The sequence below is a fragment of the Podarcis filfolensis genome (assembly GCF_964270895.1).
Source record: "Podarcis filfolensis genome assembly, chromosome: 10".
In the NCBI taxonomy this organism is placed as follows: domain Eukaryota; kingdom Metazoa; phylum Chordata; class Lepidosauria; order Squamata; family Lacertidae; genus Podarcis; species Podarcis filfolensis.
Genome location: NC_139612.1, coordinates 12,518,243 through 12,544,190, shown reverse-complemented (window position 1 = coordinate 12,544,190; position 25,948 = coordinate 12,518,243). Strand labels below are relative to the sequence as shown.

Genomic DNA, 25,948 nt, shown 5'->3' with positions numbered 1-25,948 from the left:
GCATACAAACTTTATTTTAATTCAAAGAGAGCTAAGCACCCAGGTTCATAATTTTGGGCGTAGCCTTAGCACAGCATGAGCAGTGTGAAAATTTATCTCAATGCATCAAATGCCAACCTGCAAAACCAGTTCACCTACTGTCCTGCAGTTCCCTTCTCCCTCTGCCACACATGTGATCAATTTTATTCTGCGTCAAAGAGAAGAGTGCAATAGTTTTTCCTTGGTGTGTGATTTATTCAGGTATTCAGCAGCAGCTGGTTTCACTAAGGGCAGGTGAGGTAGTAACCCACATTGAAGCAGCATTATGTGCTATCATAATGCTGTTTCAGCCAGCACTGTAACATGAATATCAGGTATTGTAGTCTTGCTGACTGTACCAGACCTTGCTAATAAGACACACCTATTGAATTAACTCCTTTTAAACACCAATTGGAAGCCTACTTCTTCCATGAGTGCCGGTTCCCATGGTATTTCACACGATTTGGGGAATATCTGCTGCTCCAAGTATGTGCAGTCACTAGTTGTGACGACAGGCAAGAGCAGGGATTGGCAAGGTTTATTTTGCCTGGGCCAGATCAGTCATGCGCGTGCCCACGATTTCTGGCGGCTGCACAGATGTGATTTCCGGCGCCACGGAAGTGAGTCCGAGAGGGCGACGCGGTTCAGGGGTGACTCGTGGGCCAGTCAAACAACTTCCACGGGCTGCTTCTGGCCCATGGGCCTTAGGTTGCTGACCCCTGGATAAGCAACAACAAACCTATGGTCACGTAAAGCATATTCAATAAACACGAGACGTAACTACGCAGCTACTACTATGCCATAAGATCCACTGTCCTGTAATAGCACATATGAGCTTTAACTACTGATGAAGCCCAGGACGGCGAAACAAGGCCAATATTCCGGAAATCCTTCTCAGACTTTGTGAAAGGATTTTGTGGAACTGTAACAACCTTTCATGTGGATGGTTTGGACTTTATGGACAGACAGGTGGAATGGACACCATTACATGGATGGACCTTATGCATGAACTGATTAGAGAATGATCTGATCCACTGGGTCTTCTGCTTTGTTCGTTTGTTGAACTTTATGAGTTACTTTTGTTGAAATTTAAAATTTGATACTATGAATAGTATATCCTATTTATCTAAGAACACAACCGGTTACATCTCATGTGTTTATTGACCCCTGGATAAGAGCTTAATGGCTACATAGATTTGGCTTGCATTCAAACATCTGTTGAGTCCATGAGATGTACGGACAGGTACTCCCCCCCCCCCTCCAAAGTTAGGAACGTTAAATGATTCCCAGGGCTGAGTCCCAATGGAAAATGGTAGAGGCTTCTGTAAATATCACTTGCCTTCTCTCAGTGGATGCATCTGATGCTATCCGACACGTCTCCATGTAGGACCATCAATATGGTTAAAGCCCTGGCTGCTAATACTGCCATCTTTGTTCAAATTTTGAGAGTCAGTGTTCCCGACTGCTCCTGAAAACCCCATAATCCACCCATAACAGATGTTAAGCTATCCTGATATCCTGGATCCCCCCTTGGATCTTAATTAACTTTTGGACGGATCCCATTTGGCCCCAGGTATCTGCTATGTCTTCCATTTGCCAATAAGGTCCAGCAGTTCATCCCCTACCATCACTATTTGCCCCAGCAACTCCAAATGCCCTTTTCTTAAGAAGTCAGTTGAAAGGTATCTGCCCAACATCAGAGGCTAGGGGAAAAGGTTTTTTGCAACCTTGTTAGCCCAAATCCAAATAAAACATGTCACTGGTTAAATGTGGATCCACAACTGCTTACCTTTGATGGATTTACTCCCCAACGTGCATTTCTGTACCCCACTCTAATTTTCAATAAACAGTACTTTAAATACAGAGGTTATACCTCAATAATTATGACAGAATAGAATTGGTAATATCTATCCGTTCGTAAACAAAATTCATTTTACGAATCACATTATTCAAGCATGAAGGCCAGGATAAAGACTGCAGTGTTCTCAATTTTTGTTGCTGAAACAGCAGCCTTCCCAATACCACATGCCAAGTGTTCAGAGTCAGAAATACCAGCAGAAATGTGCAAGCCATTGAGCTCACTTCAAGTTGATGTTGGGTCACCGGCAGTTTGACGTTTTTCCTATGGCTGCAATAACTTTACCCCCTGAAAGCCATGGTTAGCCATGGTTTATTCAACAAACCACAGATCAAAGAAGTGTTGGCTTGTTTCTCCAAATCTTGGTTGGTTTTCTAGCTGCTCATGTCTTAGGAGCCTGGTGGACGTCTGGGGTGGGGCGCTCAAACAAACCAGTTAAGGAAGGTTACAGGATTCAGACATAATGCCAAACCATCATTAAAACAAGTCATGGTCCATAAGCTAAGCCAACAATAAATGATGGCTTCACATTAAAAGAGTATAGACCCTATGGTGTTAACATTTGCAGAGGAGCCCCTCCTTGTGGTTCCACTATTCTCAAGTTTAGGGATGGCAATCTGGGGGAAGGTATTTCTGTGGCAGCCTGGAAGAGGATATTCATGGTGAAATTCCCTCTCCAAGAGTCATGTATCTGGTACCTTATCATATACTGAAGAAAACACCTCTTTACCCTGGCCTTTGACTCCAGAGTGTGTTATTTTTAGGACCCATTGTATTCTTCTGATTAAAAAGCAAGTAAAACAATTTATAATCTAGTATTTTCATATTGTTGTAAACGACCCTGGGACCTTGAAGTGAAGGGCAGGTAAGAACTTGAATATATTATAATAACGAATTCGTTGGGAGAAAACAAACCATGGTTGCTGGGCTGGGCTCATACATTTAAACAACCTGTGGTTAGGCAAAACCAGCCATAATTTAGACCTGTATGAAAATGAAACCCTCATCTGCCTTAGGTGTTGTCCTGCATCTGTTAGTAAAGTGTTTTCAATGCATTTTCTTAACACCCCCCCCCCGATAAATTGATTCCATTCTAGTCTATACAGTGGTACCTCTGGTTACGTACTTACCGTAATTTGTTCTGGAGGTCTGTTCTTAACCTGAAACTGTTCTCAACCTGAAGAACCACTTTAGCTAATGGGGCCTCCTGCTGCTGCCACGCCGCCGGAGCACGATTTCTGTTCTCATCCTGAAGCAAAGTTCTTAACCCGAGGTACTATTTCTGGGTTAGCAGAGTCTGTAACCTGAAGTGTATGTAACCCAAAGTACCACTGTATAGTGTTTCTAAATATTGTGCATTTAGAATAGAATGGAATAAACAGAATATCATATGGCAAAATGTTTTGGCTTTGTTTTTTAAGTAAGCAGCTCTTCAGCATTGTGTTCTAATGTGTGATTGCAGATCTCTAACCAGTACTTATCACTGTATGTTCTTAATGCAACTGCTATGTCACATACCGTATTTTTCGCCCTATAGGACACACTTTTTCCCCTCCAAAAATGAAGGAGAAATGTGTGTGCGTCCTATGGGGCGAATGCAGGCTTTCACTGAAGCCTGGAGAGCAAGAGGGGTCGGTGGGCACCGACCCCTCTCGCTCTCCAGGCTTCAGGAGAGCCGCAGCGCCAGCCCCACAAGCTCCGGGGACAGCTGGGAGGCGCAGCGCGTCTTCCCGCTGTCCCCGGACCTGGTCTGCAGGCGGGCAGCGGGGAGAAGAGCGCTTCTCCCCGCTGCCAGCCCCGCAAGCTCCGGGGACAGCTGGGAGGCGCAGCGCGTCTTCCCGCTGTCCCCGGACCTGGTCTGCAGGCGGGCGGCGGGGACAAGAGCGCTTCTCCCCGCTGCCAGCCCCACAAGTGCCTGGGGGGGAAATAATTTTTTTTTTATTTCTCCCCCAAAAAACTTGGTGCGTCCTATGGGCCGGTGCGTCCTATGGGGCGAAAAATACGGTACATCATTTTCTGCAACTGGTAGTTTAAGTAATGGAATCCCACTGAGACCAAAACAAATACAAGAAAGTAAGAAAATTTTGACTGAAAGATTGCAGAAGTGCCCTCCCCAATTCTTATTTAATGTAACCCCGTGCACTTGCTATACTTCTGCATATTCCTATAAGTACTTTTCCACCAGAAATCCTCACTGCACTCTAAGGAGAAAATAGGGCAATTCAACTCACTCTAAAAATTGCAAATAAGAGGTTTAATTTCAGAAACTGAGTTCACCATTTATAAATACACTAAAACATAGTAAATGCAAAAATTAGGCAGAGGTACAGTATTTTAACAAAACTACATCTTTTCTAAAGGTCATAGTCAATTCATTTCCCCTAAAGAATTTCATCAATGCACAAAAAATGGGGAGACAAATCTTAATATTAAAAAAAAAGTTGAGACCATACTGTTTACAATTAAAATGCTGGCTATTCTTACCTCAGTTTGAGGTTTAAAGGGTTCTACAATATTTTATTTGCCTGATGGACACTGTCAATTATGGGTCAGATCTACTATATAATATTCTAGGCAGGGCACCAAACTGTAAGGGTTATATTCATAGAGAATCATATTCTTTTAACAGGAATGCAAGAGGATGTCATGCACATTTTTCAATTACATGGGAAACCAAGACTTAATTTTTACACCAAGAAGTATCGGATGTCTTGTTGCACTCAATTTTTAAAGGCTTTAGCATAATACCTACTCTTTATATTTTACCTTTCAATAAACTGTATTAAATAACAAACATTAATTGGAAAAAATTGAAAATAAACATCCCAAAGACCTTATAAATACTCAAGCTCTAATTCAGTTACAGTGTAAAAAAAAAACCTGAATAGGGACCACTGAATGGCAAGATTATAGATTACTGTATAACTGATGTTCCGTAATACCTCTAAATTTAATTTAGTCAAATACTAATTCAATAGCCACCCTTAGTACACATACATCACACTTGAATATCATCATTACCCTTTAAGTACATTAGGCCTGCAGTTAAAACCTGCTAAATAGAAAGATGGCTTCAATTCCACCTTTATGTACAGCTTTCTTCTGACAGCTACAAAATGTTTTGTGTAATTAAAGCAAATTTCAACTAATATACAGTACCTGGTTTATGGTTTTTACATAATTGAATAAAAAACTACATAATAGAACTGTTTACATCTTTTTCTTTGCCATTCTATTCAAACTGTTTTAAAACTTCATTTACAATTCTCAATTAAAACCAACATAATTTTGTATTATCAGGACAAAGACATGTCTAAATTCTAATGTGAACTTAAAAAAACACATATATACAATATCTGGCCTGAAGGACTATTAATAAGGCACATGTAGACATATAGAAAGCTTAAAAATAAAACTAGAATTTGGAACTACAGTCACTGATTAAGATGTCATACATGGCCCCTTCTGGAGCAATTTAACAATCCAAGTTACAAATACAGTAATTACCCAGTGAGCAACATTTTTTTTAGACTGGCAGCTTGTTCAATACTGGAAGTATATCAAAGGAAGATTTACTTTCAAAAATATAAGTTTCTCAAAGTGTTCCATTGCTAGCCTTGACTGACTAAAGCTGATGTTTTCATTGGATGTACTGAACAATCTCTCGGATGGGACAATGCTTGGAGGACAACCGAGGAATCGAACTGCTAACTTCGACAGTACTGGCCAAGATGATTTCTTAAAGTTCCAGTAAGTTAGGGGATCACAGTTATGCTCAAGTACTTCTTCCTCCAAGTACAAAAGCACCATCTCTTCTGGCAACTTGGCCTTTTCTTTCGGAGCTTTTGCTTTTTTCATGTCTTCCATAAGTGACCAAAGATTATTGTCCCCGTAAGAGTTTTTAGATGATGAACCTGTACCACAGCCATTGGAAACAGGTTTCTCATCATCTGAGGTAGCGTTTAGTATTTCCAGCTCCCTGATTAAGTCCTGTTTATACTGCTCTGCCTCCTCTTCGGTGAATAAGGAAGCTTTATAACGAGGGTCCAAAAGTGTAGCAAAAATATACCGTGGATCATGAAGTGTGGAGGACAGTCTACTCACCATAGCTTCCTTTAAGGACTTTAGCATGGTATCGATGCCCATCGTTTCTTCAAACAGCAGCTCAATTTTTCGGTTGAGTATATGAATCATTGGAATTACTTGACTTAGAGTGGACATGTGTGTACTCATCTCTCGGCTTGCCACTTCAAACGGTTTAAGTGCGTGACAGACAGACTGCATTACTTTCCACTGATCACAGCTTATTAACTCCCTGAAGCTGCACTCTACGGACATTTCATCAATTGCTCTTTTCTGTTCAATTAGGCGTTCAAGCATATGGAAGGACGTGTTCCACTTTGATGGAACATCTTGGATCAGCTGGTGCTGCGGCAAGTGATACTCCTTCTGCAGATCTGCCAGTTTCTCCCTTGCTTTTGCTGACCGATGAACCCGTTCACAGATCTTTCTTGCAATACTAAGCAGGTTCTGAACCATTCTCTGGCTTTTAATAGCTTCGGCTACTATGAGGTTAATTGTGTGACCAAAGCACTGCACACTTGAATGCTCCCCTTCATTTAAAGTCTTTCCAATAGTCTGATTATCTGTAACAGTAATCCCAACCTGAAGCCCAATCGATGCGATCCAGGCTTCCCACCAATATTCTAGCTGCTTCTGAATGCTGATGCCGTTGTAGTCACAATCAATCTGCGAAACATTTAAAAGAGCGGAGCAATGGTAATCTTCACACTGTGGTCGAACCCTAGACTCAAACGTTACCCAGTGAGCAGTAAGGGTAAGATATTCTCGAGTTTGGTTGCTCATCCATATTCCCGATGTAAAATGGACTACTCCGCTTTCAGCTTCTTTCAGATGTGAAACGATTATTTCTTTTACGCTATCATACATATCAGGAATTGCAGTACGAGAAAAATAAGATGGCGAAGGCAACGAATACTGAGGCTGCAAGAATTCAAGCAATCGATTAAAGCCAATATTGTCTACAAAAGAATATGGCTGAAGGTCAAGTGCAATCATTTCTGCTACAAGACTGGTAATTTTTTTGGCAACAGGGTGAGTGTCAGAAAACTTGTCATTGGTTTCATCGAAAGATGATGACCCCAACAGATCTGTGCTCAGTGGCACGTGACTATTTGCAGAAGAGGACAATACTGGCTCGGAGGCATCTGGTTTGAGGACATTGTTATGAAACCGTTGTAAATGTCTTAAAAGGCAACTTGTACCTAGATTGGTTGGCTTTTTCCCTCGACTTATTGTACGTCCACAGTGCATACATATTACTTTAGTTGAATCAGCAGAACAAATTGAAAAATGATTCCACAGTTTTGAGGTCTTTTTGCTACTGACAGGAAATATGACTTGTCTCTCATTAGAAACCATTGTGGGCAAGTCAGTTAATTTTGACGATGAACATTCTGCAGAAGCCAAGGTAGCATAAGGAGAATTTGCTAAACTCACATCTATAAAGCTCTTCTGGATCCCGACGACTTCAGGGTGACGTCTGTATAAATGTCTCGTGAAACAACTTGTGCCTACATCACCCTTTTTCCCGCGATTTATAATGCAATTGCAGTGTCTACACACAACTTTAAGACTGTCGCCTGGAGACAAAGAAAAATGATGCCATACCTCTGACTTCAGCTTTCGCATCATTCGTTTGTTTTGATGAAAAACAGAGCCATGTTCAAATATCAAAGGGCTTTTTTCAGGGGAAGAAACCAAAGAAGCTTCACCTATATCTTCAGATGACGACAACAACGAGGAGTCCTCCATAAGTGTATCCCCCAAAGGAAGAGAAGAATTGTTTTCTTCTGCCATTCTGTCCGGAGAAGAACATATAGATGTTGGTTCTTTAGCTACTTTTGCAGGAGATGACCCAGAGTTTGGATCACCATCTGAAGGAAGTATGGGTTGCAACAAAGTTGGAGAAGCAGAGTACAGAGGGGGTATGCTTGAACCACCTCCATTCTCTTGTAGAACAATAGAACGATGGGCTCTCCACATGTGTCGTATTAAGCAACTGGTTCCAAGATCTTTCCCATTCTTTCCTCTACTGAATTCATTCATACAGTGGATGCAAACAGCTTTTGAATTATCTAAAGGAGACAAATAGAAATGTTTCCAGACGGCAGACCTTCTTCTGGACCCAGATGTACTCTTAGGAACCTGGACCGTTTTCTCTGCTACATTTTCCACCGCTTCTTCACATTGGTTGTTGGGAAAGGGTTGACACAATCCACCACTGCCTTCTTTATTGCTCTTTTCAGGATGTAACATGTCTGAAGGCATCTCTTCAGTAGAAACTACGGGAACAGACTCCTCAGTTATTTGATCTGGGGATGGAATCTTGGAAACGGTTTTCTTAACTAATTTTATGGGGGCAAGCACACTAGTTAAATCTCCAACATCGGCAGGCTGTGGCGGGATTAATAATGTAGGTGAAGAAAAGGAAGAGATAGATGCCATATTTCCATTTTCCTGAATGAGCACAGTGGGATGAGCTCTCCTCACATGCCTCATGAGACAACTTGTACTTAGGTCTTTTTCATTTTTGCCCCTGCTAAATTCTTTCATACAGTACATACATATTGCTTTAGTGCTGTCTCTAGGAGATATGAAGAAATGGTTCCAAGCAGGAGACTTTTTTCGGGAACTTATATTTCTGCTTGAAAGAAGGCTCTGTGTGACAGCTTCCATTGCTACATCATAAAGGGTGCTGCTGTACTGGGAAAACAGAGATCCATAATCATCTTCATTTTCTGCAGAGATGTATTTGCCTGAATTGTTATGGATGAAATTCTTTTCTCTATCGTCTTGTTCATCACTACTATCTGTCTGTCTCAAGTCCTCTTGCTCAGTTTTTATATCTATTGTTTCTAAAGCAAAATTACTATCATCTTCTGGTTCCACTTTTAAACTGTTGATTTTATCCATCATAAAATTATCATCAATTTGTGGAGAATCTGACCTATTTGTATCCATGATTGACCTCAGTTATTTCTGCTGCTTCTTCATAACTTAGTGAATTCTTAGAATTGGGTTTAAATTGTATCTCTTAAGTCATACAAAAGGAAGGATGTGGAACATAAGTTTGTATTTGTAGTTTGATAAGAAATGTTTATTACACAAACTTATGAAAGAGCATGTGGTTTAATGCACATAATCTCATTTCTCCCCCGGGATCATGAGATTTCCAGGTCATGTATTATTTTTGATGAGCGATGCTGCAAAATGTTTCATGTTATGGAAAAAAACCTAATGAGAGGATCATTAGAATCATGTTGAGTTTCTTCCTCTAAAAATCATGTATTCTTTTCAAATTTCAATCCGCTCACATCATCTAGAAAAAAGAAAAGAAAATGTGTAACTGCATCAATTCAACTGAGCTTACTTCATATGCTTAAAATGAATGATTACTTATTTACCTCCTCGTTTTGCCATTAAACATCACTGCTCTTATAAATTAAGAGAAAAGAGCACACACAATTTGCAGAAAGTATATGTAACAGCCAGAACCCAAACAACTAGTTCAGATGTATCCAAGAGCTTAATCATGTCAGATATGAACTGTTATCAACCCTGCCTTTTTGGTGAAGACTCTTTAACATTTCGCAAGCTGTCTCTGCAGGTACAGTCCTGTTCAAAAGCATTTTGGCATACATTATATATGGAAACTTTGATAAAGAAAGGTGAAAAGCACCTTAGTCAAAAAAAAAAAAAAATTGGTCCCAGCCATTATTTGTCTGTCACCCAATTAACAGTCTCTACTTAAAACTATCTAAGCTTAAATGTTGTAGAAAAAATAAGCAAGAACTCTTATTCAACACATAACTCAAAACCACGATGAGTGAGAAGCAGAATAGGCTTATGACATACAGATGTCAGATAAACACTTTGAAAAATCTACATGTCAGCTGAACAAAGGGAATTGCACCAGGCGATTGTTGTACGCTTTATTACTTACACCATTATCTTATCTTTTTGTCTGTGTGGGAAGGAATGGATAAATAGGTGGAGTCACTTTGTGGTCGCTGTTCAGATAATCCATCCATTTCCCGCTTCTCTCCCACCCAAAATTTGTTTATTATTTGTTACATATATCTTCCCCTTCTTCAGTAGGGCACAAGGAAGAATACATAGGATTTCCAAGCATTCTCCCATTCAGGCCCAGATCATTTTAGATTCAGTAAATTTGCCTTTGTACAGGCCCAGGAGTTAAAAATTGATCAGTCTAAGTCACAGAAAGCTGGCTGCTAAGTTATGCTACCATTCCCACTTTTATTACTTCCGCCATTGCTCTCACTCCATAATTTAAGGTGATGGAAACAGCCCCAACTCTTGCTTCCCTTTTAGTAAGTTTTTGAAGGAGGCATGTGTGCGAATGGACATGGCATGTTAATTTGGTGCTGAGACTACACTGGCCATCTAGTTTACAGTTTCCCTAGTTTCCCTGCTATAATACTCAGGATTCTCCCTATCTAAGCAGAGACATGGACACTAACATAGCAACTTGGTTTAATCTAATAAAATAAGGCAAACAGACAGGAAACAAAAGAGAATAAACTCCACAGGAAGGGGGGGGGGGACTTTTCATGTACTGTATTTTAGTCTAGTTCCACAAGCTTAACCCTAAAGCTGTAGGATCTGTCTTTGGACTATGGTCTACTCTGTGGGGTTTTTTAAACTGCATCTCTCAAAGATTCCAGAATTTCTATCTATTTAATATGAAAACAGTCTAATTTCCATGCCGAAACTATCACTCATGGGAGTATATTCCATTTCTACTAGTCCATAGTAACTATCAAAAAGGAATGACATTCATGCTGACTCAACTGTTAATTTCAATATTAACTGAAATGAGGTGTTAGATCTTATAATAAAAATACTTAATAACAACATTTAATGATGTTTTTATTAGCCACAAAACATTCACCATTTGTCTGTGAGGCTAAATTGGCAAGACAGATATGTTCCTATCAAATCTTCCCTCTTTTAAGTTTGTTTTCATTGAGATAACAGCTAAGAATGAACATATTTAATTAAGAGGGCTGTTTCCCCTTGATATTCCCCTTTTCTTCATACATAGTTTGAAGTTCTGAATAGCAAAGTTGGTAAAATATGCATGTTCTTTAAAGAAGGTTCCAATACTTAATTGTTGTGATAAATCCGGGAATTGTTCAATTCCACTCTCAACCACTTCAAACAATGATATTTGTAAAGTCTACATTTCACTTATTATTGAGAAAAGTGCAATCAGCAGAGCTATCCATAATTACCTAGAGGACAATTTAGAGACAGGAGCACATGAAAATGCCAGACTGCCCATGACATGGTTTACATTGCAACTGAGCAGTCTTCACCTTCAAGATTTTTTGCTAAGTCAGTCTGCTTTCTAGCATAAATCATATTACATTTAAGCCAAAATCCATAGCTTCTTATATTTCATTTCATCTACTTTCTCACAATGCTGACTCCCACAGAATTTAGCATGCATGGAGGGTAGAGAGTGGTGGCTCAGAGCAGGCAGGTACTCACTACTAAAGGAGGAAACTGCAGAATTCCTTCCCCTCAACAAGCAAGAGGCTAAGACCAATAAAAACCTCTAAATTGCAATTTCCTAAATGCATCCCTTTTTATTTGAAACAAAAGTTTTAATTTACCTCCCAAATTTGTAGTAATCTGAAAATGTTTGGTGCATTTTGTAATTTTTCACCTACCTTGTAGGCTTCATCCTTCTCATTAAGCCCATGTGGATAGACAAACTTGACTTTTTCACAGTTTCTTTGATTTATTGAAGAAAGATGTCCACATTCTCTGAAACCCTGTACAAAGACAAATAACACTCATTTTATATTTTCCTCATTATTCCGCATTAACTACTTTTGAGTTTGTTTAATGATTTTTTTTTAAAATCCAGGCATCATTCTCTTAGTAATGATAGTATGATCCAATTAAGACCTAATGACAAACCTCTTCCTTCATGTGCATTGAATGAGGTTCAAAACTTTGAAACTTCCAGTTTCATCTGAGCACAAACTAATTTCCCATAATTGAACAAAACATGAAAATGTGGTTTGTTTTGCAAACTGCACCTGAAGTATTAAAATACCCCATCCCCCTGGTATAGGTAAAGGAAGAAGGGAACACAGAGGTCTATTGTAATGCACTCTCCTCACAACAAGCCATGGTTGATTGCAGCGTCTGAACTATGTATCACTCAGATTATTAGCAATTATTTGAATTCAAAAACTGAGCAATTTAATTACCTTCAAGTTAAGAAAGAAGCTTCAACAGAAATGGTGAAGCATTTAGAAACCACCTAATATAGTTGGACATCACTTCCATTGCTACTTATTCAGATAATTAACTTTCATGGAAAATTTGACAAAAGGATTTAAAGCAGCCTGCTCGCAACTCAATGCTTTGAGTACATCATTCTTCACTTGATGTCAATCTGCTCAAGTCCGTTTTAAAATGCTGGCTTTGATTTTTAAAAATACATTAGGCACTGGATATTTTAAGACCATCTCTCCCCTATGAACCCACCCACATTCTTTACAGCCCCTGCTCTATTTCCCACTATTTCTTGAAAAACAGCAGGTGGATACATAAGAAAAGCACCCACAGTGATGACACCTAGTTTATGAAATTCTTCGTCTCAGAATATCCAGCCACTGTTCTTCCTCCCTGTCTTTAGAAACCAGGCTAGACACTTATTTCCACATGCCTTTGCCCTCTGTGGTGATAGGCAGACTGGTTCTCTTATTGGGATTTGTTTCTGGTTTTGCTGCTTTTGTATTTGAATGATGTTGTTAGAAGTTTTATTTCTAGTGATACTATTTATTATTACTTGTTTTTATCAGCATTATCCGCTTTGAGAGCTGCACATATGGGAAGGCTGGATACGTTTTTAAAAAATAATAATAATTTCACGTGGAAAATGTAGCAAGTCAATAAATATGGTTGACTCACCTATTTGGCCTATTGTCTTCCCCTGGCTTCATTTCAGAGACAATCTCCAGATCTGGAGGGGAAGGACAGAGGGGGAAAGAAAAGAAGAGAGACCTAAATCCATGTCCTTTGTTTTTGACCTAAGTGTATAAAAGATACCCACTTTTCTGCATATAGTCACTTCTAGTGCATCAAACCATACTCACATCTTATTTTTGTAACTTTTAATATGCATCTTTCACCACTGCCATGTAAAGTTACTTAAAATGTATTGATTCAAATGAGTTTACTCCAAATATGACTAATGTTGGATATCAGACAAATATAGTATGCAAGCAAGATCTTAGAACAGCACACAACAACTGTCCAGTTTTGTAACAATATGTAATGTTTAAAAGATCATTTATAAATTAACACAATGAAGCATGAAGCTGCAAATATCCAGAATGGAAACAGGTACACAACTGGAAACCAGATACTGTTCATTCATTCATTCATTCATTTATTGTAAAGATGGACAGGAAAAGAGCATATATACTGGAGGCTATATGTCATCCCATAGTTCATAGTTTCTAAACTGGTCAGGATATTTTTGTTACCAACAAATATTGCACTTCCAAATTTCAAGCACAAGTATATCCAAAGCCTATCTGAAAAGCAACCCATATAACTACTTTGGGTGTGGTTCAAAGACTCTCTCAAAGCAAATCTTAAAAAATGTAGTACAAACACCGACAACTGGGAAACACTGGCCTGCGAGCGCTCCAATTGGAGAACAGCCTTTACCAAAGGTGTCGTGGACTTTGAGAACACTCAAACTCAGGATGCAAGGGAGAAATGTGCTAAGAGGAAGGCACGCTTGGCAAACCCTCACCGTGACCAACTCCCACACGGAAACCTATGTCCCCACTGTGGAAGGACGTGTGGATCCAGAATTGGCCTCTACAGTCACTTAAGAACTCACTGGTAAAACCGTGTTTATGGAAGACAATCTTACTCAGCTGTGAGTGATCACCAAAGAAGAAGAAGTGGCCTACACTATCCCATTCCGCAAAAATTACAGGGATGTAAATAAATATTCTTCTTTTAACAGGCAAAATCTAGAAACTACTGGAAGATTAAAATAATGAAATTTGAGTAGATGAGATGATGGTGCTAAAATAGGTGTAAAATATAACAATGCAAAATTATTCTTTTTTAATCAACATTTTTTTCAGCCTGTGGTCTCTGTAAATTAAAGGAGAGTGTCTAAGCCCACCACAGATATAACATTACCCAGGGTTTTAGTATAAGTCCATGAGGCAATAGATGAAGGGGCTTTTAGTTGTTTACAACTTGACTTTTTCTATCAACATATGTCAGCCTTGCAAATTAGTACACAAATGTTAGGGTGCAATCCTATATAAGTTTACCTAGAAGTAAGGCCTATAGAACTCCAAAAGTGACTTATTTCTGACTAGATATGCACAGGATTGTGCTACTACCCTGCAAATTAATTAATAAATATTAAATAACTAACCTGTGTTTCTATGCTGGCTACAAAGCAGCAACCAACAGGGAAACACTAGCCGATTAGCTGATTAGCAAAAAAAAGGCTTCTGCCAAGGGAACTGGTGAAAAAAGAATGATCCAGCTGTCCTCTCCAGCCAGCTACATTTCCATGTTGGTTTAGGAGGAAGATGAAAAGGGGATGGATGAAGTGATCCGTTCCTCCTCTGTCAGCCCATATGAACTTGTTTGCACTGAATTCCTGGTCATCTAGGGCTACAAGACAAGTTGTTACATACAAGGCTGACCTAAGTACATGGATAATCCGCTGAAGTTCCTATTTCGAAAATGTTAACAAATTGCTAACTATATGCAACACTAATCTGGGTGGTTACTCCTCAACACCCTAGTATGCTGTTACTCAGGGTGGAAAAGGGGGCTGTTTTGATTATTCCGAATCGAAAACCTGAGGCAGTAGTGGTAATTATTCTGAAATTGCTAACATGGACTCCATCCAGCTGGAGTCACAGAATCATAGAATTGCCGAGCTGGAAGGGGCAAATGGGTCATGTAGTCTATCCCCCTGCAAAGCAGGACTCTTTCCCACAATGTGGGGCTTGAACCCACGACCCTGAGATTAAGGGCTCTTATGCTCTACCAGTCAAGCTAAGATTGCAATCCTTTTCACAGTTATTTGCAAGGAAGCTCCATTGAACAAAATGAGACTTACTTTGGGGGGGGGGAGGTGGAATGCTAAAAATGGGACTTGATTTAGTTGCAATTAACTAATTTCACGTTTCAAATTTAGGCTACAATTCTATGTACTCTGAAATGGAAACAAAGGATATAATAATTATTTTTCTACTTGTATTTTTATATTTCATGTATTACAAAAGCTAAAAATTCAAGAAAGCATTCACACAGGATGCATATAGATTGATGAGCCACAGGACAGAATTCCAGCTTCTCACCAAGACTACTCGCAAGGAAGCCATATTTCAATTGCAGCTCCTACTACAGTGGTCAGCAAACTTTTTCAGCAGGGAGCCGGTCGACTGTCCCTCAGACCTTGTGGGGGGGCAGACTATATTGGGGGGGAATGAACACATTCCTATGTCCCACAAATAACCCAGAGATGCGTTTTAAATAAAAGCACACATTCTACTCATGTAAAAACACGCCAGTTCCCAGACAGTCTGCGGCCTGGATTTAGAAGGCAATTGGGCCGAATCTGGCCCCCGGGTCTTAGTTTGCCTACATAAGACAGCTTTTCAGACTTCTATGGTTCTGCTTATGATATTAGAGGAAGGAGCCACCAGATGTTGTTGGACTACAGCTTCCATCTCCCCGGCCAATCACTGATGCTGGCTGGGATTGATGGGAGTTGGAATCCAACAGCTGTAGGTCCCAGTATATGAGCCATTATACTTTTTTCCTTAACAAATAGCACTGGACATCTTTCTAAATCACTTAAAAGGGCTGTAATACTTGCACATTAGATATGCATTCAAAAGCACGATATCTGCATAATGCAGACATTAGAAACACAGGCATTCAAGTATCACTTATGAGATGGAAAGAAACGAGACTTTAATGCTTCACACACATTATACAAAGCATATCATGCTGGCAAACTTTTGCACAAACCTGTGCAAAAGTGCAATGATCTGGCATATAAGAAAGGAAAAGGAGAACAATCAGGTTATTCCTCCTTTGTTTTAATTTATGATTAAAACAGAAAATAGTTTGTAGTTCAAAACACCAAGGTCCTCCCACCACAGTAAATAATTCAGTTTGAGGGACAGTTTATACTAGTCTCTATTTATCAAGCCAAATCATTAAGCAGTTCCACAGCTTGATCAGGAAACAAGTTGAACCTGACTTCTAGACCATAGACTCAAGTCTGGGAGGTTTATTACGAGGCTAAAATCTACCAGTAGATTGAAATCAAACCAAACACAACTGCTATTGTTAGAGATTTTTGTCCTGAATCCCTAAGACCAACAACTTTAGTAAGAAAGAAATTTCTCCTAGGGCAAGTTTAAATGAAACATGAAGGCTGCAAAAAACACTTTCTTGTTATGACTCTCCAAACAGCAAACAAATTTTTAAAATGTTCCCTAGTCCATGATCTTGCTGAAACATACACAACTCCAAGCAATTGTTAGTTGGTTATATGGGATGCAAGATGTTGCATGAAGAAAGCTCATGCATTTGGGATGACATATAATAAAAGTTTAAACCGTGGAGCTGCCATTGGGAAGTGGTCTATGACAACCTCCATGTGGGGGCTGAAGTGGGGGTTGAATTGTCCCTTGGTGTGCATGTGCATGCATTAAAAAGTTGTGTAATGCTGCCAGATCATTGATCCCTAATTCAGTCCATTGATCCAGCCTATGTTGACAAGCAGCCACTCTCCAAGGTCTCAAGCAGAGGTCTCTCCCACCCCTGATATCTGAGATACTTGAAACTGGAGATGCCATGGATTGAATTGTAAGGTCAGAATGGCTATTAACACTCTGATTACTCTGCATCAGGGTGATTTAATGAATTACAGGGTCCCTTAACCAACACTTGTGAAGAAGTGCGTAGACCTTAAGAAACCAGTCTCAAACCACAACCCCACAGGCTGAATGCTCTAGGTCTGTGATAACTGCACAGATGCACATACATTTGCTGGAGAGCTGGAAGTGGCCTTAAATTTCCCATCCCTATGGTAGAAACAATCCCTGGAAGTGCCTCCCCCTCTGCCTGGGAAGCTAAGAGGATTAGCCCAATAGAGCTTAGCACCTTTTGCGTTAAGACTCTGCACAAGGGTCCCTCATTTGTCACTTTGGGGGTGGGAGAGAAACTGCTTGCAAAGTGGGCAAGGGGGGGAGCAAAGCTTGCTGTCAGAAAAGGTGTGTTGTCAGCCCACCTCCTCCTCTTCCAGTAAGTGGAGGGTGGAGGAAGAGCACTCTGGGACCACCCATGAAGTGTGTGTCTGGGACACCCCCCCAAAGGAAAAAAAAACATAGCAAAGAGGACTATTGCATTGGTTCAGTGTGTGCGTGCCAAACTGAATAAAATATTGGGGGAGGGGGGCAGCCAGGTAAGCCCCACTTCAAGTAACTGATCCCATGGATCTGACTATATATTTAAAGTAGATGAACAAATGAGCAAATTAAGTTCATTTGGATATGCAGAAGCCATTAATAATAAATTTAAGCAACAGCAGAAAGAGGGGGAGGGAAGCCAAGCTTTGAAATGTTAAAATGACGGTCAAATTAGGGAAATGTGTAAACCTGAAAAGCATTAAAAATGAATTGATTCCATGGATCAATCTGAATGGCATTTGATTTTTTTTTTAAAGATATTTATTGTGATTTTACAAAAACGTAAGTTTACAAAATAGAAAAAAGTCACATAGAAAGAAAAAGATACAAAAAAGAAAACATAGAAAAATACATAAAAGAAAAAAAGAGGAATAAAAATACAAAATACAAAAAACAAATAGATAAAAGAGAATTAAAAAACAAATCCGTTTTTAGTAACTTTAAACTCATTAGCTTGTTTCCTTGACCTCCTCACACCTCCCCTTTTTGTATTCCCATTTAGATAATCAAATCAGCAAATCCTTACCTTCTTTCGTTTATCTTAACTCTATATCTTAACATATTATAACTCTATATTTTCATCCATTTATCAATTCATTTTTGCATATTCTTATTAACTTCGTTGCTAATGCCACTTATTTTCAGTTCAACATCATTTTAACATTCATTAATTTTAGTGTTTCTGAAGGTAGTCTTTAAATTTCTTCCAGTCTTCTTCCACCAACTCTTCTCCCAGGTCTCGGATTCTGCCAGTCATTTCCGCCAATTCCATATAATCCATCACCTTCATCTGCCACTCTTCCAGGGTGGGTAACTCTTGTGTCTTCCAATACTTTGCAATAAGTATTCTTGCTGCTGTTGTTGCATACATAAAAAAGGTTCTATCCTTCTTTGGCACCAATTGGCCGACTATGCCCAGGAGAAAGGCCTCTGGTTTCTTCAGGAAGGTATATTTAAATACCTTTTTCATTTCATTATAGATCATCTCCCAGATACATTCTTGAAAGTATCTTAGTTTTGGGATCTAACAGTTCTGTTTCCAATTTTCCACCTGGAAGCCAATTTTTTTATCCAAATAATAGGCCTCTCTTATTTGATAATAATGAAGCCAGTCTCGCACTTTATCTTTTAATTTCTCAAAACTCTGCAATTCCAATTTGTCTCCTTCTCGTTCCAATATTTCCCAATATTTCGGCCATTTGGCCTCCATATTGAGCTTTTTCTGAGCCTTCGCTTCCATTGGTGACAACCACCTTGGGGTTTTATTTTCCAGTAAACTTTTGTATCTTATTGAGACATTAAACAATGCTTTCCTGACAATATGGTTTTTGAATGCTTTATGTGCTTTAACCTTGCCGTACCACAAATATGCATGCCATCCAAAAACGTTGTTAAAACCTTCTAGGTCCAAAATGTCTGTGTTCTCAAGAAGCAGCCAGTCTTTCAACCCGCAGAATGCTGCTGGTTCATAATAAAGTTTAAGGTCTGGCATTTGAATGGCAATGCCCATCAACTTGGGTGTGGGTGTGTGTCTGAAGGATTTTCTTGTGGGGAAACCGAAGACCCCTATGGATCAATATGAATGGCAATGCCCATCAACTTGGGGTGTGTTTGTGTGTATGGCTGAAATATTTTATCGTGGGGAGGGCTGAAGACCGCTATGGATCAAATTGATAAAATTTGGGGTGGGGGGTGACATACTCCACGGGCGTTTCCCAGGGGAAGGAGAACTCAAAGCGGGTGGTGGTGGTTGTTGCTGGGGCGGGGGGAGGGAAACGTTTGAGAGAGGAACCGAACCGAGGGGCAGACAAAGCCACGCTCCAGGAAGGGACGCGCGGCGGCCCAGCACCTTCTCGAGGGGGGGGGGGGTGGAGAGAGAAGCCCTTCCTCATCCGGCACTGGAGGGGGGGGGGAGAGTGGGAGGACATAAGGCGTTGCTGTTGGGAGGGGGGGGTTGTTCCTCAAGGCCCAGGAATGAATTAAGTGTGTGAATGGAGTTTTTCTCTGTCTTCCCCTCAGGCTCTCCTCACAGACAATAAGGCCGGCGCACGCTTATTTGGGAGGGGGGGGGGTGTCTGAAAGGCGGCCGCCTCCCCCCTCCTCGCGCCGTGTCTCTCTCCTGAGGTGGTGGGCCTGGTCCCAGCGGAAGGATTCCGACGGGCCAGGAGGCGTCCCTCGCCGGCCGAAAGGAGTCCGCGCGGGGTTGGGGGTGGGGAGGCTGAGGAGACAGGCGCTTCGCTTTCCCTCACACACACACACACACACACACACATATATCTATGTCTACCTACGGAGCGCCGGACCCTTCCCTTCGCTCACCTCGTCTTTCTCCCGCGCGGAGCGACTCGACGCGGGCCCGCCTCCCCGGCCGCTTTGTCTCGCCTCGCCCGCTGCCGCCGCGACGCCGACTCCCCTCCTTCCTTCCCTCCCTCCACACATACACCCGGCTCGGCCGACCACGCCGCGCACTGCGCATGTGCCACGCGCGGCCGGTGGGGGAGGGAAAGGGGAAGCGGGCGAAGCCGGAGGGGAGCGTCGTCGTCGTCGCGCGCGACGTGGCGCGTCATCGGGAGAGCGACGGGCGCCTCGCCGAGGCGGACAAAATGGCCGGCAACGGTGGATGTTGGGGGGGGGGAGGGAAAACAGATCGGAAGTTTTTAATGTTTGATGTTTTATTGTGTTTTTAATATTCTGTGGGAAGCCGTCCAGAGTGGGGTAATAATAATAATAATAATAATAATAATAATAATAATAATAATAATAATAATAGACAAATGCATCCCGGCCCAGTTGTGGATGTTGCCTGGGGTGGTGGTGGTTGTTTTCCTCTCTGTCTCTCTGCCGTGAGGGTGAGGCGGCCAACCGAAGGGGCCTGAGTGCGAGTTCTGCGCTCCCCCGCCTGAGAGAGACAGACGGGGTGGGGCGGAAAAGGGCGGCTTCGGCGGCGGCCAGGGTTCCCGAGAGGCATGTTTTCACCCGGGAGGAAATGCCGCTCGACTCAAGAGGGTATATAATAATTGTAATATTAATAGTACTATTTTTAATACCCTGCACATCTGGCTAGTTTGCCTCACGCTTCGCGGCTGGCCTCTGTCGCTCGCTTTCCCCCAGTGGTAATTCGGATCTCCTGTGCTGCGAGAAACTCCCAACGCATTAAGCTCTTTTATGTATGAAGGCGGAAGGGTGGGGTTTATTTTATTTTATAACTTGAAACTTTCTACCAGCACCGTGGATCTCGCTGCCCGAGTAATTTTTGCATACGATTGCAGCCTTGACAGCTGCGTAGATATCGGAGTCTTGGAAGGTACATGAGCACCAGGATTTCTTCTTTTGAACAGGTTCCCCCCGCTCCCCGAAGTCGTCAGCCGAGCCCTTCCTACAGCCGTTTAGGTTAACTTGTTACGCTAAAGTTGTTAACTCCAGAAAAGGGAAATTTCCTGAGGGAATCCCTCGGCTTGATTTCTTTTCTCGCTTTTATTCAGAGTCTGTGACTCATGACAGCTGAATGGCAGTTGTGGGGCTGAAAAGCTGTAGGTTGTGCTTCTTGGTCACTTGGTGCATGTTGTGAACGCTTTCAGCCCTGTGCACACTTTCCGGGAAGGAACTAAATAAAACTCTGTAAAGGCTGTTTGCTGGGTTCACTTTTGAGTAGACATTCATATAATTGCACTGTAAGTTGAGGTGTTATGGCACTGTTAGAGCTGTATAAAGCAGCAGTGGTGAAGGAGGACTGGATGCAATAGAAGGTGGGGCATCTTGAAGTCATCGAAATATGTTCTTGCAGACGCAGATATTTCAAGCCCTGTGATGCTATAACCTTGCAGCCTACATCTGCCCAAACTCTTGGTGCTATCCAATTATTAAAGGCACATCTGAGTACCATAAATATTAGGTGTGCCCTCTCCTTGACAATGCTTGTTCTGTGAGCTGACATGGAGGTATAGCAAGTTTAATACATAATTTATACTTTCCACCCAGAATGAAATGAAACTTTTTGGATCTTAAATATTACAATTAATCACATAAAGGTGATTCACTTACACAGATCTTCCATATAAGACTACAGTCCTATGCACATGTATGCCTGTACTTGCTTACTCCAGGATATTAGTCTGCATGTGTGACTTCAGCCTGTGAATGTGTGTGGAGACGTGATGTACAGTAGAATTTGTTAAGATTTGCACAAAGACTGGTATTGTTCCAGAATTTATTGTATGAGCATAAGAGTACCCTTACAGCATTGTTTTCTTTGTGTAAGGGGATGAGTTTAATTTTGATAATTAAACTGTCGGTGGTGGTGGTGGTGGGAGGGATTTAGCATAGCACTTATTGACAGACAGCAGCTTTTCAGCAGAGTGGTTTTTTCTAGTTTTAATAGCTGAAAACTTTTAGCTAGAGATACCAGTTAAATCTGAGACTTTGTCTCGCAGGCAAGACCACGTTCTGACACTAACCAATACCTGTTTATATTTAGCATCCTGAAGAGAAATTTGTATGCTGGCTAAATACACACACCATCAGACTGGATTCACCCATGCAATTACCAGATTATGGGTTTTGTTGACTCAACATTTGTCTGTTTAGCATGCAAATGATTTTGTAAGAGGCTTACCAGTACCACCACTCTCAGTCCAAACTTTCCCCTGCTGCTGTACTTTTAAAATCTTACATAACAGAAATTTACTTTAGTTGCTAGACCAGTTGTATTACATACAGAGTTGTATGTGTGGTGCAGTTTTGTCTGTCTCAAGTCTTAAAAGATGTTGATTAATTAGGTCCAGATAGTCTGTGGAAATTGGGTGTCGTTTCTGAAAGAAATTGTAATAAACTTTTGTAAATTAGGGAGATAAAGCTGTGATGGGAACACTAGGCAAGATGACTCATACAACAGCTTCTGTATATATATTCAATTTGGTTTTACAGTGATTTTCTGTAACTAGGTAAAGCCCACGACCTGAACTAACAAATTAAACAAGCACATTATGAAATGGCTAGGCTCTACTCTATTTTCCATCATTTGTATTGCAGAGTTTTTCAAACTGTTAATAGTAAGCCTTTCTGTGTCAAGGGAGGCAAAAAAATTCCCTTTCTCTCCCAAAGGATAAATAAGGCAAAACTAGAACGCTCAGGCTAGTTATTAAACACACACAAAATGGGGAGTGCGAAGAAAAAACAGGAAAAATAAATAAATTAGCAACTGAAAGACCAACTAAGTTTTTTCTTGGTATAAGCTTTTGTGTGGTATAAGCTTTCATGTGCATGCGCACTTCTTCAGGTATATTAAGAAGTGTGCATGCACACGAAAGTTTATACCAAGAACAAACTTAGTTGGTCTCTAAGCTGCTACTGGACAATTTCTTTTATTTTTTAATATATTTTGACTGTGTCAGACCAACACGGCTACCTACCTGAATCAAGAAAAAACATAGTTTGGGATATGAAACATTGGGGCTTTTGTAATGCCCTGTATCTTTTTTATTTTATTTTTTCATCTTCTCTGCGTGTGTGTGTGTGTCTTAAATTAACAGTTCTTAACTTTAAAATGTGCTCACTATTTTGATACATGGTAGCTGGCCTTATTGAAGACCCTACTACTGTTTGCTTTAGATTTTACCTTTACGTTTTAGTTCTGCACAGTGTTCTTTCTAGAAAAATAGGTGCCAGTACTCACAATGAAGTTGTTACAGTAGGTAGCACATTTTTAAACAACAAAAAGGTGCCATACTGAGTACCCTTGAGTATCCCCTGGGGGGGGGGGAGCACTGGTGCTACACTTGATTTCCCCCTGCTGTATCTAAATGAAGTTATATCTAACCCTTTCAATGAAAAAATAAAAGGAGAGTTGATTGTTAAGTACAGCATTCAGCAACATACTTGGCTCATAGTAAAGAAGTGTGTGGATGCAGCTTGAAGTTGCTAATAAAGCTGATAACAGGAACGCTTTGTTTTTAGTTCTCCAGCAGAAGGAAACTGGCTTAAAATGCAGTGATATGGAGGAACTTGAGAAGGTCAGAGGAAGATTAAAAAACAATGGGGATGACAGATCTGAATCATTTATTTAACTTAAATAATTTTATCACTAGCTGAGGACTTGTAAAAAAAGGCTTGTAATTAAAGGCTGTTGTAATGCATTATGTAGGCCTGAAATATGTAGTGTGAGCTGTATTTTGAATACTTGGTTATCTTTCAATGAATGTTACCCTTTATACAGAAAGTAATTCTTAAAAAGTATAACTGAAAGTACTAGAATGCTGTAATTACAGATAAGGGAATGAAAGAGTTTAGTATTTTTGCAAGAATCCCTTGAGAACAAGGACAGCTAGCCATTCCCTAAAATTAACATAATATAGAAAGAATTCAACTTCTTTTTTATTTGTATTATCGCCATATGAATATGTTGGGCATCTATGCTACAAACTAACTTCAGGCCATTTGTTTCCAAACTCTTATTTAAGATTGTTGATTGATATGGGTGTTTGCATCACATGTTGGAATTGCATCTTACTGTGAGTTCTAAAGTTTTACTTCTCCCACTTTTATTCTTTTTTTTTTTAAAAAAGATATTTATTAAAGTTTAACAGTTACAAAAAAAAGAAAAGCAGACAATAATAAAAAAGATTACAATACTTCAAAATTAAAAGAAAATACAATACTAAAAAGAAAAAGAAAAAAAAACCAAAAAACAGTACAGCTAAACAATAACATTTAAAAACACTAACATCCAGTATTTTCATATCTTTATCTTTCATTTACTTATTTCCTTGACTTCCTCACGCCTCCCTTTTTGTATTCTAGTTCATAATTGTTTCAGCAAGTCCTTTCCCTCTTTCTCAAATTTTGTTCCATAATTTATCTTAACGCAATTTAACCTTAAATTTTACACTTTAACCCACTAACAATCCATTTTTACTTAATTCCTTATAACCTTTTCTGCTAAAACCATGTAAATTCATTCCAGCGTCCTTCTAACATTCATTATTCTTTTATTGTGCGACAGTCCTGAGCATTACTTAATTCACTTTGAGACCTGGTTCCATGCAGATACTTGTCACATGGCAGATAAACAGGGGTGCTCACATACTATTGCCATAAAGCTTGCAGTATAGGGATATGGGAACCTTGAGTCCTGCAGAGTATTATTGCACTACAGCTCTAACCATCCTTGACAATATCGGCAGAGACTGATGGAAATTGGGAGTCCAACTTCTAATGAGCCAAAGGGCAACATTCCAATAACAATGTATCAGTATTAAATCCTAATACTATAGAGATGTTGCCTGTGGAAACAGAAAATATCCTCAGTAACATAAAGAATACAAATGTTTCTGTTACTAACAAAACATGTGGCAATGCATACCATTAAAAATGTTCCCCCTCCGTTGACAGACTCAATATAGTAACTATTTTTTTTTACTTAACTTTTTAATATTCTGTTGGAAGCTGCCCAGAGTGGCTGGGGAAACCCAGCCAGATGGGTAGAGTATAAATAGTATATTATTATTATCAATCATATAATTAAAAGCATTTTTTACCATCCAGTGAAATATAATAGTTTCATGTACTTTCACTATGATCTACAAGCTACAGGACTGCCTTCAGATGTCTTCTAAAAGTCAGAGACTTATGTCCTTAAGATATCAATGACTTCCCTTCTTCTCTTTCCATGGTTCATTTCACGTATCACAAATCCCTGCATATTTTATATATATATAAAAAACCTATACCAGGGATCTCCAAGCAGTAGATCACAATCTACCAGTAGATCCCCAGCTGATCCTGGTAGATCGCTGGATCCTTATCATGTACAAAAAGTTATGGGGGGAAAGCTAAAAAACTCTGTGCAATTCCCCCCCCCCAAAAAAAGGTCAACAACTCTGGGCACTTCCCTCCTAAAGAAATTCTGGGCAAGCCATCCATCCCAGGTTCGCTCCTCCTCCCTCCAATGACAATGGGTAGATCACTGCCAGTTTTTTAATACTAGGAGTAGATCACAGTCTCTTGGGAGTGGGGCATGCCTGCCCTATACCATTCAGTATTCCATTATTTCATCCATGAAAACTTGGAAAGGTGAGCTTTCACGGGAGTGCCAAAAGTATGTCAGTGAAGGCGGGCTCCAAGTTGGGGACCGAATCCAGGCTTTAAAGCCCTCTGCATCAAAGAAGATGAAGATCTAAGGAGCTGGATCCGTTTAATCTTCCCAAATACAGTGGGATCTGGAGTGGCAAAGAACCTGGCGCGTCAGGACTCCCCAGCCGATCCTACGAAAGCTTCTCCTCGCACCTGGCTCCGCAAGGAGAAAACGCCACGCCGCGGAAGATTGCCCAAGAAAGAGCCTCGTGGTCCCTTCCCATCCGCCTCGTCCATCCCTGAACCCGGCAGCAGCCTGCGGTCTTAACAAAATCCGACGCGCTCTCGGCCCCGCCCACCTCGCGAGGATTGGTTGGCGGCGGGCGGATGACGAACACGGTGATGGGCG

At 40.5% G+C, this 25,948-nt stretch overlaps 1 protein-coding gene across 2 annotated transcripts; it reads right to left on the bottom strand.

The window, feature by feature from the left end:
• Positions 1-4,115: 4,115 nt before the first annotated feature.
• Positions 4,116-20,040, bottom strand: ZBED4 (zinc finger BED-type containing 4). 2 transcript variants are annotated; one of them, XM_083574955.1, is made up of 5 exons: positions 19,792-19,963; positions 14,409-14,653; positions 12,911-12,962; positions 11,656-11,760; positions 4,116-9,278 (listed from the first exon to the last, which is right to left on the bottom strand). In XM_083574955.1, exon 5 carries the CDS (start codon positions 8,918-8,920, stop codon positions 5,420-5,422), a length of 3,501 nt encoding a protein of 1,166 aa, XP_083431081.1. In that variant the 5' UTR covers positions 8,921-9,278; positions 11,656-11,760; positions 12,911-12,962; positions 14,409-14,653; positions 19,792-19,963; the 3' UTR covers positions 4,116-5,419. The 2 variants fall into 2 exon arrangements, with proteins under 2 accessions (XP_083431081.1, XP_083431080.1); XM_083574954.1 differs by lacking the exon at positions 14,409-14,653 and having other exon boundaries at positions 19,792-20,040.
• Between the last annotated feature and the right edge of the window lie 5,908 nt (positions 20,041-25,948).